This window comes from Falco rusticolus, chromosome 11 (assembly GCF_015220075.1).
Source record: "Falco rusticolus isolate bFalRus1 chromosome 11, bFalRus1.pri, whole genome shotgun sequence".
NCBI lineage: Eukaryota > Metazoa > Chordata > Aves > Falconiformes > Falconidae > Falco > Falco rusticolus.
In genome coordinates, this window is record NC_051197.1 from 12,176,073 (window position 1) to 12,191,791 (window position 15,719).

At 62.5% G+C, this 15,719-nt stretch overlaps 2 protein-coding genes across 3 annotated transcripts; both read right to left on the reverse strand.

Moving 5' to 3' along the window:
- Nucleotides 1–167: 167 nt before the first annotated feature.
- B4GALT2 (beta-1,4-galactosyltransferase 2) lies at nucleotides 168–6,908 on the reverse strand. 2 transcript variants are annotated; one of them, XM_037404059.1, is made up of 7 exons: nucleotides 6,764–6,908; nucleotides 4,042–4,428; nucleotides 3,445–3,680; nucleotides 3,181–3,371; nucleotides 2,787–2,909; nucleotides 1,677–1,781; nucleotides 168–1,514 (listed from the first exon to the last, which is right to left on the reverse strand). In XM_037404059.1, the coding sequence occupies exons 2-7, from the start codon at nucleotides 4,355–4,357 to the stop codon at nucleotides 1,364–1,366; spliced, it is 1,122 nt and encodes a 373-aa protein (XP_037259956.1). In that variant the 5' UTR covers nucleotides 4,358–4,428; nucleotides 6,764–6,908; the 3' UTR covers nucleotides 168–1,363. The 2 variants fall into 2 exon arrangements, with proteins under 2 accessions (XP_037259956.1, XP_037259957.1); XM_037404060.1 differs by lacking the exon at nucleotides 6,764–6,908 and adding an exon at nucleotides 5,075–5,215.
- Nucleotides 6,909–9,493: 2,585 nt separating this feature from the next.
- On the reverse strand, nucleotides 9,494–15,561 carry ATP6V0B (ATPase H+ transporting V0 subunit b). Its single transcript, XM_037404388.1, has 8 exons — nucleotides 15,397–15,561; nucleotides 13,097–13,145; nucleotides 12,540–12,623; nucleotides 12,008–12,085; nucleotides 11,345–11,414; nucleotides 10,954–11,005; nucleotides 10,352–10,542; nucleotides 9,494–9,814 (listed from the first exon to the last, which is right to left on the reverse strand). The coding sequence occupies exons 1-8, from the start codon at nucleotides 15,461–15,463 to the stop codon at nucleotides 9,788–9,790; spliced, it is 618 nt and encodes a 205-aa protein (XP_037260285.1). The 5' UTR covers nucleotides 15,464–15,561; the 3' UTR covers nucleotides 9,494–9,787.
- Between the last annotated feature and the right edge of the window lie 158 nt (nucleotides 15,562–15,719).

A 15,719-nucleotide genomic window follows, 5' to 3' on the forward strand; every position in this document is an offset into this window, starting at 1 on the left:
TGAGCTGGAAAGGCTCCAGGGCTGAGCAGAGCAGGGGGGCTTTGCCTCCCAGCCCCCAGTTAGAGCTGGCAGACAGCGTTGCCCCCCAGACCCCTTCCCACTAGATGCTGAAATTGCTCCATCTCATGGTGATTCCCCGCCCCCTCCCCAGCCCTACAAACCCTGCAAACTTTTGAAACTTTTATTAAATACAAAACCCCCGGTCTCTACGACCGAACGCTGCATTCAACGTACGCTGAAAAAAAGGGTCAGACATTCAAATGTACAAAAGTCGCCGGTGCCCCCCCACCCTGGCGTGCTGCCCCGCTTGCAACCCCACTGCTGCCGGCCCCCTGCGGGGTGCGGGGTGCCGGGCCTTCTTGTCCCATGGAGGGGCACAGGGCACCTGCCCTGCACGGCCCCGGCCTCTCCTGCCTGCAGTCCCCCTGCCCCAGGCTTGGAGGAGGGGAGCCAGAGAAGGGGGAGACCCCAGTGGCCCCCAAACCGCCTGTGGGGCACCCACTGCTGGAGGGAGCTGTGGGGCAGCGCACCCCCCCATGCCAGCCACCACCAAGAGGGGCTGGGGGGGTTCAAATGAGTCCCACCCTCCCACAAAACGGGGAGGACAGGTGAGGGCAGCCACCGGCGGGGGCTGCACACGCACACAGCATCTGCCTTTGGGGAGGGGGGACAGAATACGGCTTCCCCCCACCAGCCCTGGGGAAACTGAGGCACAGCGAGGGGCATTCGCTAACCAGAGGTCTCTGTTTGGCAGAGCTGAGGCAGAGCCCGGCTCTAAGCACCAGACTAAAGCAGAGGAAGACAGCGAGCCACGTCTGTGTGCCCAGCAGCACAGGCAGCGCCTGGCCCGGGTGGCAACCTCACCCCGACCCTGCCTGCTCAGGGGGGCCCAGGCTGCTCCCACCCCGGCTGGGGCAGCAGCGGCTCCAGCACTGGTGAAGGGGGAAGCCTGCACCCCGCTTCTCGCAGCGCTGGTGGGGACCCGCCAGCTCTCCCAGAGCAGCGGGATCTCACCCTCCCCACCTGGGGTGCAGGCAGGAGCTGGCATGGGCAGGGGGCTCCTTGCCAGGGCCGGGGCTGCCCCCTCCCTCTGTGCCAGGAGCCGCACGCTGGGCAGCCGGGCTCGTCCGCCAACACACTGAGTATGGGGCGGGGGTCCTGCAAACACACTCATGGGGACAGGGAGGGGACAGAGAAATCCTGGGCACCGAGGGCCCGGCTGGGGGGTGGCCGTCTCCAGAAGGCAGCAGAGTAGGCAGAAAACATCCCCAGCCAGTCCTGGCTCTCAAGCCGGGGCAAACACGGTGCCCAGCCAGCCCGGCCACAGAGCCGGCTCCTGGCGGCTCTGCCGGCGGCACAAGCGCTAGCCCCGGGCCAGGCGCGGGGGTGGCCGGCCGATCTCCACCGTGATGTTGGTGTACATGGGCTGGCGCGAGACCTCCACCAGCCGGTACTGCAGCGAGCTGATCCCATCCCGCTTCATCGTCATTTTGGTGTTCTGGATCTTAGTGAATCTGGTGGAAAGGGGAGCGCGATGAGGCGGGGAGGGGGGTGCTTGCCATGGTGCCAGCGGTGCTGGACCTCCGTGGGGGTGCGCAGAGTAGGGGAGCTGGTAGCCAGAGGCATCCCAGCGACTGCCTGGCATCCCGGCTGGCCAGGCCCCTGCACTCACTCACCTCTGCGGGTTGGGCTCGTTGTGTTTGTCACGTTCGTGCTTGATCATGCGGTACCTCCCGATGCGGATGTCGGGCCTCGACACCTTCATGCCGTTCAGGGAGATGCTGGGGGGTAGGAGCAGGGGGAATCAGTGTGGGACATTCCCTGGCTCGGAGACCTCCAGGGTCATGCCCCAGGCCAAATAAACCTGCCCCTTGTTAAACAGGGCCATGCCAAGCCAAGATGAGCAAAGCCAGGTCACGGCGAGGCCGGTGCCATGACTGAGGGTGCTGGGTGCCCCAAGCACCGCTCCCATCCAGAGGCCTCCAGCTCCAAGGGCCGGCAGCTGCGGTCAGCCCCGTGCTGAGCCCACGCCGACAGCCGTCCCCCCCTCCACAGCCCCTGCCCTTTACATTCTCCAAATGCCGGTGCCAGGCCCTTCCCTCCGGGCCCTCCCCACAAATTAAGGGCTGCCTGAAGCTCTCTCCCAGAGCTCCACATGCTGCTTGTTCCCCACCCTGAGCCCACCTTGCATGGAAATCGCAACTGTGTCACCCCTGCCCATGCGAGGGGCGTTTTGCTCGCCTGGCCATTACGGGCTGGCTGTGTGCCACCAGCTGTGGCAGTGCCGTGGGGAAACCCGCAGGAGATGAGGTGGCAACTCTCCAGCTCCGGCACCCAACGCACCCAAGGTGGGGTGCCTGCGGGGGGGTTCGCCCCGGTGCTGCACGCAGCTGTGCTGCGGCCTGCCGGCTGCTGGCCGAAATGCCTGTTCGGCTCAGCCGCCATCGAGACGCTTCCAAGTTTAGCATCCTGGCCCTGGCCTGGAGCGGAGCCCGCAGGCACACCGCCCCGGCACAGCTCCTACCACCGCCCGAGGGGGCCGGGCCCCACCATGCTGTGGAGGGGGCTCAGCCATGAGGAAAGCATGTGGGTGCCCCACGGCCCCGTGAAGGTCACCAGCCCTCGAGGCAGAGGGTAATTAAATCCCTCCTCCAGTGTGGCGTGCCCCATGCACGTCCCTTGCAAGACGGGGAGTCCTGGCGCTGGTGAGGGCGGCAGGTCGGGGCTCAGCGGGGAGCCCCCAGCACACCCCAGCCAGAAAGGGCTGGCAAGGGGTTAGCACCTACCGGTTAAAGATGTCATCGTCCTCTCCTCCCCAGCCCCAGTATTCATTGGGAAAGCCGTTGATCTTCAGGAACTGGGACTTGCTCAGCCCAGAGACACCTCCGAAGTAGCCAGCGTAGGGCAGCCTGCAGGTTGAATGCAAACAGTTCATCCCCAGGGACAGGCCAGGATGGGGGTCAGCCCCATGGGGACCTCCAGGGACAAGCACCAGCCCTCCCCCGTGTCACCCTCCCACTCAGGGCTCTGTGCCCTCTTCCCATCCCACGTCCACAATCCCAACCAGCAACCCCATGCCTGTTCCAGGTGAAAACTGAGATTGGTGGCCCCAGTGTCATCCTGGCAAGGCCACCTCAGCCCTGCTGGGGTGGAAACACTGCGGCACCCCAGGGCACACACCTGAACCCAAACTTGTCCATGCCAACGGCAAAGTGCCGCGGCTGCTCGTAGCAGCGATAGAGGTTGCGGTCGTCCATGGGGATGAGGTCCACATCACTGAAAATGAAGCAGTCATACTCCTCATCGTCCTTGAGAGCCTCCAGGAACCCCACGTTGAGCAGCTTGGCCCGGTTGAAGGTGTCCTCACCAAACTGCAGGGCAGAGCTCAGTGATACCCACCAGCCCACCCCAGCCCCACCACCCCATCGCCCTCGCCCCTCTCACCTGGTTGATGATGTAGATGCCATAAGCCACCTTCTGCCGGCGCAGGATGGGATGCAGGTAGTGCAGCCAGTACTTGAGGTGGTGCTCACGGTGCCGGAAGGGGATGAGGATGGCCACCTTCTGCCGGGGCAGGCAGTCCGGAGGGGTGTACTTGCCACCCTGGCGCACATCGGGGTTCTCCCGCTGCACCCGCTCCATGCTCATGGGAGAGCTGAACTCAATGAGCAGGCGCCCGACTGCAAGAGGGAGGGCAGGATGATGCCCGCAGGACAGGACATGGTCAGGGTCATGGTCACCCGCAGCAGAGCAAACAGCGAGGGGGACCTGCAAGGGGGACCGGCACTACCGAGGGCAGAGGACACCCAAAACCTTTCCCAAACAGTGCAGAGAGACTGGGCAAGCTGCTAATAAAACCCAAAACCAGCTATCCTGGTACCAGTTCCAGGCTGGAGTTTCTCCACTGCTCCGCCCCTGGGACCGCTGGGAAGCTATGCCTAGAGCCCAGGGGGCAAGGACGCCACCCATGGGCACCCACTTCAGCCCCACACTTGGAGCCAGAGCCCAACTCCCTCCCTATGCTCACCCCACACTTCTCACCTAACCCAGGAGGTGTCTCCTGGCAGGGCTGCAAGGGCTTCTCAGTGGCGGACTGGTTGGCGCTGGGCTTTGCGCTGGGGGACGGGGCTTCAGCACCAGCTGGCCCGTAGCTGGGGACGGTGCTGTTGGGGCGGGAGGAGTTGGAGAAAGGGTGGGCGCGCGAGGCGTTCCTGGCGTTGAAGCGGCTGAAGAAGTCCAGGTGCTGCGCATAGACGTCGAAGTAGAGGATCATGATGATGACGAAGTGGAGCAGGCAGAGCAGCAGCACGGCCTTGCAAATCCTTTCCAGGGTCACCCCCAAGAGCAGCCTGGTCATCTTCCGGGCATGAGCAGGCAGACATGTGCGCTCAGCGGGGCAGGGAGGCGGCTCCAGCCACGGTCCCAATCCTACCGAGACACCCCATGTTCAGGACAGTCCCAGCCTGAGCCCCCAACCCCAGCTTGAACGACACTAGGGCAGTGGAAGCAGCACAGGCCTGATGCAGAGGTGATGGGCTCACAGGTTAGTATGCCAGAGAGCACCCTGGGGGGGATGCTGTGCTTGGACCCCTCCTCTGAAGGTACAGCCATAAAGACACAAGATGACCCCAGCCCCACGCAGCAAGTCTCCTCCCTGCTTCCCAAGGCCAAGCCCAGGCCAGATCCACTCCTCATCCCCTCCAGCAGGGGATGGGGATACCCTGACAGGTGCCACAGAGAGCCTCTGTGGAGGCTGGGCCCTTGGAGAAGGTCACGCTTTCCAAAAACGCAGCCAGCCTGGGATGTCCCAAGGGTGCCGTGGGTGTCGCCACCAGCCACCCCTTTTGGAGGCACCCTATTTCCCTGCTCCCCATACCCCAAACCCCCACCCCCAGTGCTGCCACCCCAGCAGCGGCACCGAAGCGGGGCCGGCAGCAAATGCCTTGCCAGCGGGGCCCTCCTCGGAGCAGCCAGCGGGGCGAGCAGCAGCATGGCAGACACTGAGCCAAGCCGAGTGGGACGTCCCAGCCCCTGGGGTGGGGGTCCCTGCCATGTCCAGGGGGGTCCAGCTTACAGCCAGCAGTGTGGGTCCTCTCTCCTCCTGCTGCTGGTGGTGAGGCCCCGGGACGCTGGGAGCTGCTGGGAGCCAGGGTCCCCTTATCTCCCACATGACACCTGGAGCTGGGCCAGAGCCCTGCTGGGAAGGCAGCCGGGAGAGTCACTGGAGGGCCCCAGCTGAGCCAAACCATGTCTGGCCCTTCCCAGCCCCGCCACTGTCGGGCTCGGGCCACAGCATGGCTGGGCACTCCAGTTCCTGCCCTGGTCCCTGCCCCAGTCCCCGCTCTCAGGGAAGTTGCTTGGACAAGACAAGGCAAATGCAAGGGACAGGCACAGGGGTTCACAAGGTCTCAGAGACCCAGGGACAGGCCGGTGCCACTGCAGGAATCCTGGGGGGCGTTCCAGCGGCCTGGGAGCTGCGGCAGGACCCCCCAGCCGGAGCGCAGCTAGGACCTGAGGGTGCTGGCAACCAGCCCAGGGCCTGGGGCCAGCCCACCAGCAGCTGCCAGCCCTGGCCAGTGGGGCCCCCCGGGGAGCTGCAGGGCGAGCGGCAGTGACAGCAGCACGGGCTGGGAGCAGGGATCGGAGCAGAGGTGCGAAGCAGGACCCCCTGCCCAACTCTGCTCCAGCTGCCCTCTCGCAGCCGCAGGGCTGTCCCTGGCAGGCAGCGGGGTGCTGGCAGGAGCCCACTGGCTGGCAGGCAGGGAGGTGCTTGAAAAGGCTCCGAGCCCAGCACCCCAAATGCATCCACCCTCTCTCTCTGTAGGATGTGGAGCGGGGTTCCCGTGGGCAGGGGTCTCCTGGCACATACCAGCACCCCAACCCTTCATCCAGGTTTTTTCTAGAAAGTCGCCCTCTGGAGAAAAGCCAGCTTTGCCATTATCTCCCAAACCTTCTCACAGTCACAGCGCCCTGTCACCCAGCACAGCCCTTGACACAGGGACCTATCTGCCCCCCCCCCCCAGCGCCTGCCAGAAACCCTCCCCAAAAACCCTCGCAGCAGGCAGCACATGGAGCAGTGGCGTCTGAACAGCCAGGCAGGGAGGTGCTAGGGAGGAATAAGAGCGGGTTGTAGGGACCCTTTAGCAGGGCAGTCCACGAGGCAAGTAGAGAGTGATGCTCAACGGGAACAAAAGCGAAGCACTCCATGAACGGCGGCCACAGGATCTCATGAACATGAGTGGGCTTAAAAACACGCGCTAAGCAGGGGGCTATGAAACATGATGTCATCTGCCCCCATCGCAGCGTCTTTGCAGGGTGCAAGAGGCCGAAAGCAACCCGGGGTTGGGGAGCTGGTCCCCAGGGATTCACCCCGGCGCGGTGTGTGCCATAGGGCTGGTGATGCTTGTTTTGGAGGGGATCCATGGTCCTCCCTATGAGCTCCATCCTTCCCGCAGGACATCCCTGGGCTGGGAGAAGGGAGGTGCAGGGACAACTGATGGCCCCGGTGCCACCAAAGGTGGCCTCCTCCCGGCCATAAAGCTGGGCGAAGGGGTGCATGCAACACCCCCACCCCCCCACCCCACCCCCATTTTTCCCAGTCACCAACACACACACAAACTTATTAAAAAACGAGAAACAACCTCAAAAAGAGGCTTCTTCCAGAGCCGGGGCGGTACCACCCCTAAGTGACCGGGATCACATCCCCCGGTGGCATCCCGGGCCTCCCCCACCCGGCCAGGCCTGTCCGCGCCGCTCCACTCACCGCGGCCTCGGGGCTGCCGCGCCGCCCCGGCGCCGGTCAGCGGCCCCCGCCGCCGCTTCCTTCTCCTCCTCTTCCTTCTCTTCCTCCTCCAGCCCCGGCCGCCGGCCCGCGGGCTCCCATGCCCGGGGCTGCGGGGGGCCCTGCCGGCCGGGCCGCCGCACCGCCGAGAGCCGCAGGGAGACGGGGCCGCGCCCGCACGCCGGCTCCGCCCGCCGCCGCACCGGGCGGGGCCGCCGCCACCGCCCGCCCCGCGCCCCGGGACCGCGCCGCCGCCGGGCCGGGGCAGCCCCGCGGGGACCGGGACCCCCCGGAGGCGCCGCGCCCCCGCCCCGCCCCGCGGTGCTCAGCCCGCGGCCCCCGCGCGGCACCGGGGACCCTCCGAGTTGCCCCGCGGCCACGGGGACGGGGTCCCCCGGTGTCCCTCCCCTCCCGCCCGCTGCGGGCGGCGGCGCTTTCACGGCCCCCCCCGGGGCGACTCCCGTGTCCCCGCGCGTCGGTGCTGGCTCAGCACCCGCCGCAACCCATCTGTGACTCCTTCCCCCGCCCCCCGGGCTCCATTGCTAGGAAACACCGAGAATTCCGCTCTCCCTACCACAACAGCATGACCGTAGGATCCTGGGCTGGTCCCACCGCCACTTCGACCCACCACCGGGAATTCTGGCGCTGCCCACAGCCCCTCACTTCTTGCCCGCCGCCCCACGGCGTTTGTGCCCGCTCTGCGCAGCCCCTGCCCTCCGAGGCCTCTGTGCGCCCCGCGCCTGGCCGCTCACCCCGCCAGGGCTCTCCCTCTGCCCCACGGCCGCTCCCCTCAGAAGACAACCTTCAGGCGGGACTGGCACCCACCCAGCCCAGCCCTGCTCCACCCTGCAGGCAAGCCCTGTGAAAGCTGCCCGACTTCTGCCTCCAGCTCTGGGTTCGGCTCCTTGGCAGGTGGCATATCGCCTGCGGGTACTTACACACCGTCACCAAGTCATCTTCCAACTCGTGCTGCTCCCAAAGTGACACAATGCGCAGAACCAAAGAGCACGCGTGCCCCTAGGACACGAGATCACCGAGTGCGCCCAGGTCGCCACTGCTGACTGCAAGAGACGGGCCATGGGCCACCCTGAGACCAGCCCTGGTGGGTCTCGCATCCTCACAAGGGGCCTGTGGGCAAGCCTGGAGCACATTCCCCTGCCAAAGCCGTGATAACACACAGGCTGGACATGGAGGGTGGGAAAGCACCTTGCGGAGGGAGACTTCTGACAGCAGGTAGATTTCTATCGAGCCAAGGCAGGGCAGGGCAAGACCCATCCCTGAAAGCCAAGTTGATGAGTCTTTCAAGACAGTTGTTAACCAGCCAGACTATTAACCCATACCACAGCTTCTCTACCACCAGCACAGGCTCTCCAACCCCAGGCATCTCCTTCCTAAACACAGCCCCGCAAGTCTGGCATAGGTCTGAGGAGATGGCCCTGCAGCTTCTAGGGGCTTCAAATGCCTCTGGCCTGCAGCACCAGCAATGCCAGAGGACAAGAGTACAGCCAAAACTGCCTACACCTGACACCCTTTCTTTGAGCAGGTAGGGCCCAGCTCATGTCCCTGCCATTACGTGAGGCACAGAGCTCCTGTCGCAGCCTCCAGTCCTAGAGGGCAGCCAGCAGAAACAGAGGCTTGATTTGCCCCAGCAGTCTTCCTGCAACCAGGGCTGAAACACGCTGCTGTCCCCAAGACACATCGGACAGTGTGGAGCACAGCTGGGAGACCAGCAGAGCTCCGGGAGGCCCTGCAGAGGCAGCTGCCCTACTCCAAGGGCAAAAATCGGCAGGTCTGAACCCTTCCCTGGCTCCAGCAGCCTCACCGCTGCCCAGCCTGTCGCATCCAGGTGAGAAGAGATGGGCAGCTCCAGGCACGCAGCTGCTCTGACACAGCACTGGAAGCGCCAGGGGAATCAATGCTTCCCTACAAAGGGTGCACTGGCAGCACAGCAGGATGAGGGCCTCGTACTGGATACAGCAGACTGCAGAAGCATCGGCTCCAGGCTCTCTGCAGAGCTGAGGCAGGAGGACCTTGTTCTTCCCTTCCCCCAAGCAGCAGATGAGCTGCAGGCCCAGCTGTCCACAGCCAGCTTTCCCACACTGTGTTCAGCACAGCCAGGGAGAGGGAAGCAGAGCCAGCACGAAGCGTCCCTGCTGCCAGCCCCCCTTGGACAGAGGCACTGCAGACTAGGGAGCCCCAGCACCCCCCAGGCAACAGTCACACGAGGGAGCTGCTGGCTGGAGGACAGCCTTGGAAGGGGCAAAAGCTTCACTCCTCCACCCTTCTGGCTGGCGCTCCCCAGCTGCACAATGGAGCTACGGATATCGTGTACACTCCCTCTGCACTAAACTACCTGGATGGGAGCCGAAGGGCCCAAACCAGCTTGTGCCTGCGCCTGCCTCACACGGGGCACTGCCAGCGCCAGTAGGAGCCTGGCAGTGGCAGCATGGGGCTGCTGCTGCCTGCTACAGCAGCCTCCTACCTGCTCTGGGCAGCAAGGCAGAGCTCTGCCTTCCCACAGCTCAGAGAAGTTTGCCGCTTGCAGGCCGAGCAGGTTAACCCCACACAGGGAGGACACCACCAGGCTCCTGGTGCAGGACAGGGACTTTGCCAGAGGCACAGAGGGGAATTTTCAGGCAGAGGGTTAGCTGAAATCACCACTTGCTCTCTGCAAGTCTCCCCAGCACGCACAGGGCAGAGAAAGAGCTGAAACCTTGGATGAGAACCATATTTATTTCACGGACACAGAATTGCACTGGTGGTTGATTCTACACACACCGAGGACACGCAGCAGCAGGGCCCCACGGGCTGGGCCTGGCTGCTGGGGGCAGAATTCACACAGAGAAATTTGTTTCTTCCAAGGGGCCGACGGATCAGCAGGATGGGGCTCTGCACAGCCAGGCTCCTGCTGCTAGGCAGCTCCTGCCCCAGTCAAGGATAGAAACATTAAATAAGTATATACAGCACCTCTTGGGGCAGGCTGGAACAGGCTTGGTGGGACAGGGCTCAGTTGCCCATTTTTACTTTAGATGTCTAGAAAGAAAGAAGAGAGGTTAGGCTGTGCCCCACAAACCCCAGCCCAGCATCCCAGTCCCACCCAAGCACCCTGAAACCATCCAGAAGCTGAAGACAGCTTATCAGCCCCACCAATAAGACATGAGCACCACACATGGTGCACCCAAGGTGACGCCCTCCATGACAGTTGCTCAGAGGGGCCATCAAAAGAGCTCAGCACGCTGCTGCAAATAAGCACGGCATGCTGTGCGGAAAGCTGTGCCCCCCACCCAAACCTTGTGAGCAGCCTCCTTGCCCCAGAGCAGAGGATTGTGCTGGAGCCCAGGTGTCTCTCCCTGGAGCTGAAGAGCACCCAGGATGACAGGCACATTGTGCTCACATAAACCTTGTGGCCCCAGGAGTCTCTCCCTGGAGCTGAAGAGCACCCAGGATGACAGGCACATTGTGCTCACATAAACCTTGTGGCCCCAGGAGTCTCTCCCTGGAGCTGAAGAGCACCCAGGATGACAGGCACATTGTGCTCACATAAACCTTGTGGCCCCAGGAGGCAGGTACCTGCAGGATAGCGACGATGACCCCAAACAGCCCTATGGCACTGCCAAAGATCTCCACGATCAGGATCTTGACGAAGAGGCTGGCGTTCTGGGCGTCAGCCAGGGCAGCCCCGCTGCCCACAATGCCCACGCAGACCCCACAGAAGAGATTGCATAACCCCACGGTCAGGCCAGCCCCAAACATGGAGAAACCTGTGAGAGAGGAACACTGCAAGAGCAGGGGGTAACCCCCTTCTACCTGCACCTGAGGCATGCTGCAGCAGCTCTGCCTCGAGGTGACAGAAGCCCCAGAGCTGCCAAGCATCAGCAACATCCTCCTGTTTGGGAAGGAAGACTGCTCCAGGGTGTGCAGCAGCTCCTGCAGTGCCAGGCCAGCAGGTGACAGCAATCTTCTGCCACCCAAGGGAGGAGCAGTGCTGCTGCTGGGCAGCATAGCCCCGTGGGTGCAGGAGGGCCTTGAAAAGGTAACTAAAAAGCTGCTTTTTGGCAGAAGAGTCGCATGTCCTTCAGGCACCTGCAGCGGGCCACGGGCCGGTCAGAAGGTGGCAGTCAGGGTTGTGGCAATGCTCACAGCGATGGCACCAGGGATCAAGCAGTCCTTACCTGCGTGGTAGTTCCTGGCTCCAATTGCCTCTGGGGTGACTGCAGAGAAAGGCTGAGAGAAAGCACAGGGTCTGCGTTAGCGCCAAGTCTGTGGTCCCTGGGAGAGGTACCTGTCCCTGATACAGCATGAGGCAGCCATATTTTGGCCAGAGTTGCTCCCTGACTCCATGTCCCTGGGTGGCTTCATGACACACACCTTGTGTGTGCTCCCCCAACCTACTCTTCAGCACAGACAAGGACCACCACACAGACCACCCGCCCAGGTGCTCCCAGAGCCACAAGTGTCCGAAAGTCCCCACAAGGCCACTGTTCACAGCACTGGCCCCTGCCCAGCTGCCTATCCCCACTGTTGCCCCAAGGCCGGTGCAGGCCAGCCCACATCTTCCCATACCTCAGCCATGTTACTGATGACAATTGCCATGATGATCCCGTAGATGGCCACAGCCTCACAGAAAATGATGCTGTGGGAGAAAGGCAAAGTCTGAGTGCCATGCCTCCACCCGGAGCAGCCCCTACCACTTCATGCTCAGCCAGCCAGCAGCCAGCCCCCTCCACAGCCATATCCGAGCTTGTCCCACTGCTGCCAAGGGCAGAAAGGCAGTCCAGCCTACCGACCCCTTTTCCTCTCAAACAAGGGGGAGCTGCCAAACACAAAGGCCGGGTGCTGGTTGTGCTGTGCCACCCAAGTAAGCTGTGACAGACCTGTGGGAAGCAGGCCCAGGGAGCCCTGCCCTCTGCTAGCCCCCTTCTGCTCCCTCAGGGAATGGCTGTGCAAGGTCTGGCCAGGGGAACCCTCGCCTCGGGCAGGAAATATGATCTCATGGTGTTTGTTTAGAACACACTGGGCTCATTCACTGCATGATATTGCACAGCGACTCTTCAAATCAGCACTCTGGCTCCTTTAGGGTTCTTTGTTTTGAAAGCAAACAGCAGCAGCAGCTCAGCAAGGATCGGTCTGCCAGCAGCACCCAGCTAGAGATGGGACAGGAGCCTCTGCACAGGGCTGGGACCTGCTCAGGCATGGCATGAGCCCTAACCCCAGGTCTGTCCTTACCTGACCAGGTTCTTCGTTTTGATCCGAGGGGCTTTGACTCCACCACCGATGATGCTGGAGCCTGTGATGTAAATCCCCCTGTGGCAGACAAGGGTGGTTGGTGGAGGGTCTGGTACTCGCAGAAGGATTCAATAAGGAAACCAGGATCTTCCAGCTGAGCAAGAATCAGTCATGCAGCTGGGGGAGAACGTGGGCTTGGCCTGTCCACCCCCAGGGTACAAGTGGTCCCAAGCTTCACCACCTACGCCAGCAGAACTGCTGGGGCACAAGAGCCACTGCAAGGCCTGGGCTCAGGGGTACGGCTTCCAGAGAGCCAAAGACATCCCTGCCTCTCCACTGCAGTTGCAGCCTGTGAGGCAGCCTGCCTAGACCCCCCCCAGGAGCCCAGCAACCTGGCCCCACTGCTGCAGTGACCCGCATAGCCCCACACGTACATGCTGTCCTGCTACTGCCTGTCATGGGGAAACCACAGTGTTTACACAGCTACCAAGGTGGGACAGTAGGAGCCTGATGAAGAGCCAGACGCACTCACCAGGCAGCTCCCACCACGGACAGGGAGATGGCCAGACCAATGCCCAGGTTGCACCACATGAAGGGTGACGTCTCTGTCAGGAACCTGGAGAGAAGCGAGCCCTGAGTTAGCACAGGCTGAGCCCCCCTTTTCACAGTGCACAGCCCCAAAGCAGGTACCCCCCACTCGATCATGCAGCCCAAGATGGGTTGGGGACTGCCAGACAGTGGGACATGAGAGCCTGTCTCTGCCAGCCAGCAACTCAGAACCCTCACCCACACGGACAGAGATCTCACCCCCAAACCCTCACTGTGAAGGGAAAGCTTGGGCTGGGAGAGGGGGTGAGAAAGGCAGTGATGGCTGCACCAGGATCCTGTATGGAGCCAGCCAGACATACACGTGGGCTGCATCTATCCCACTTATTGGGGAGCTGAGGCCCTACTCACTGTAGCTCTTGTTCTCCTGCAATCCAGTGACCACTGCTCATCACTCAGAAACGAGCACTGTTCCTGGCAGGCACTGCCAGCACCACCCACTTCACACAGCCCTGAGGATGCCAGCATTTTCAGGCAACTCACCAGGCCACATCGAAGCGGAAACCCAGGTCAAATATTGTGTAGCAGATCCCTAGAAAGCAAGAGCGACACAGAGACCTTCAGACAGGTACCAACTACCAGCCCGGCACTGCTGTTTCCTCCTCGGCCTGCGAAGCCTGGTGTCACACGCAGTAGCCCTGCAGAGCCCAGGCACATCCAGAGGTGCTCACACCAAAACCCTGCCCTGCTCTGAGCTCATGAGCGGGAAACACGGCTGCAGACCAGAAGAGATACTTGCTTTTTGCATGGCTGACAGTGTGCAGCTGGAAAAGAGATTGTGACCTAACGTCCTGAGGAACAGATAAGCACAGGCAGCGTGGCACTGTCTGTCACACTGTCTTTCACACACACACTGTCCCCACACCAGATAAGGAGGGTGAAGGGACGGCTCTATCGTTGCCGACTAGAGCCAGTGGCTGTGTGACACTGACCCTGCATACAGTCAAGAAAAGAATAAACAGGAAACTTCTGAAATGCTTAAAAGCAGTGAAGAGGTCACTACACATGTCCCAGTGCTCCCTCCTCCAGCGAGTCACAGCCTGCAGGCAGGGGATGATGGCAAGCCACAACATGGCCAGCACGACCACATGCCCCAGGTCAGAGGAGCCCTTCCCTGCCCACAGCCAAGACCCGCAGGACAACTCATTCCACATAAGACCTCAGCACTGCAGCGTAGGGAGACCTGCCAGCCTCACAGCAGGGATGTTCCCACTGTTCCTATGTGCTAAACCTGACTCAGGGCTCAGTGCACCGGCAGAACATACCAGGCGAGCTGGCCCCAAAACGGGAAGCAGTAACACTGGTCACTCCTGCCTGCAGAATCAGGGTGCCTCCCTCCCCTGCAGCAACACACACAAATGAGGAACGGTACCACCATGGCCAGGGAGTGCAGAGGGAGGCCACATCCCAGCCTGCATACTGGGTGACCTTCAGGGACGATCTCTATGGTGCTAGGTCCAGCCAGTTTGCAACTTGTGTTCTGGCTTTGCTGCTTGGCTGGCTGAGCAGGAACTGAACCCAGCCAGCCTCAGCTGCCCCCACTCCCCAGGAGTGGTAAAGAACTACAACCGGCTCAGGGCAGATCCTCAGGGCACCTTCCATCTCTTCAAGAGCAGGTGTAGCCTTGGATTCATACACAAAAGAAACAGGGCGAAGGACACTTTCCTGTGAGCTGGGTCACCAGGACCAGAGGACCAAAGCAGGGGTCAGGACAAGGAGAGGAAGGACAACGAGAGGAAGCACAAAGAGGCACCACCGCAACACTGCACAGGGCGAGATCACTTCCTGCTTGTGCCTTTCCTGAAAAGGGATTGCAACAGGATGGGAACTTAAGAGCCTGTGGGCTCAACTTGTTGAGATTTTCCAACAGTCTAAAGTTCGCAGCATGCATCTGCACTGGCGCAAGCCATGTGATTCAGAGAATCCACTAAGGCAGCCCCGTGCCCCACACTGGGTTCACCAAGGCCCTGGAAACACGAGGAAGTGAGACACCCTTTGCTTCTGACTCGGTCTCTCCCCTCACCCAAATACTGAGGCAAAAGCCAAGGTCTCCCCAGCCTCCGACTGGCTCATGGTCACACTTCACTCTGCACTGAAAGAGGAAATAACCAACAGCTCCAGCACAAAATCTTCCTGCTACCCTTTGGGCAGTAAACCCATCCTCAGTGCTGCTGAGCCCAATGCCATCAGCAGCAGAGTCTGGGGTGCAAGAAGCTGCCATGCACCGGATCTGCAATGATCCTGACAAACCTGCACATTTCCTTATGCCGCCACAGCCTGGCAAAGCGGGAGGGTGATCTCCATCCAGCAGACATTAACCAGCACAGCCTGAAAAAACAGGCACCTGCATTTACCTCCCCTGCCCTGCCAAAACCAAACACAGCCCCTGACTGGCACCGGCACCTTTCCACTCCGGCACACGCAGAGAAGCAAATCAGCTGCTCAGGCTGGACAGGCTCAGAGTGCCGAGAGCTGGCAGCTACACGGCGCTGCCAGGGGCCCCAGCCGCCCGAGGGAGCCGCTGAAAGCGCCCGGGGGTGATGTCCAGGCTGAGGAGCCCCACAGCAGCGCTCCCGGTGCCACGGCAGGCCACGGGCCACCGGGGTACTAACGTTACACCTCCTCAACCCCCGCCGTCCTTCCCCGCCACACCCCAGACCCTCCCCGGCCAGCGGGGGCGCAGGCCCGACCTGCAGCCTCTCCTCACGCCCAGAGCCCCCTCCTGCCCCGCGGCCCCGGTCCGACCCTGTGGCCCGCCGCCCGGCCCCCCCGGCCCCGCTGACCGACGCCCAGCATCGTGGTCCAGAAGGCGAGGCCGAGCCCCGAGTACAGCAGCGCGAGCCCCGTCATGGCGGCAGCGGCGCGGGCCGAGCCGGGACGGAGCGGGCCGAGCCGGGGGCGAGCGCGAGCGCGTCACCTGACCCGCGCGGGTCACGTGAACGGAACCGCAGCGTCCGGACGGAAAGAGCGTGACGCCACCGCCACCGCGCCCGCTTATTGGCTGCCCGGCCTGACGGCCGCGCGGGATCTACCTAGACCGTAACGCGCCGCGACGGGCGCCTCTTCCCATTGGCTGCTCTTCCCCTCATCGCCCTGCCGTGAAGCG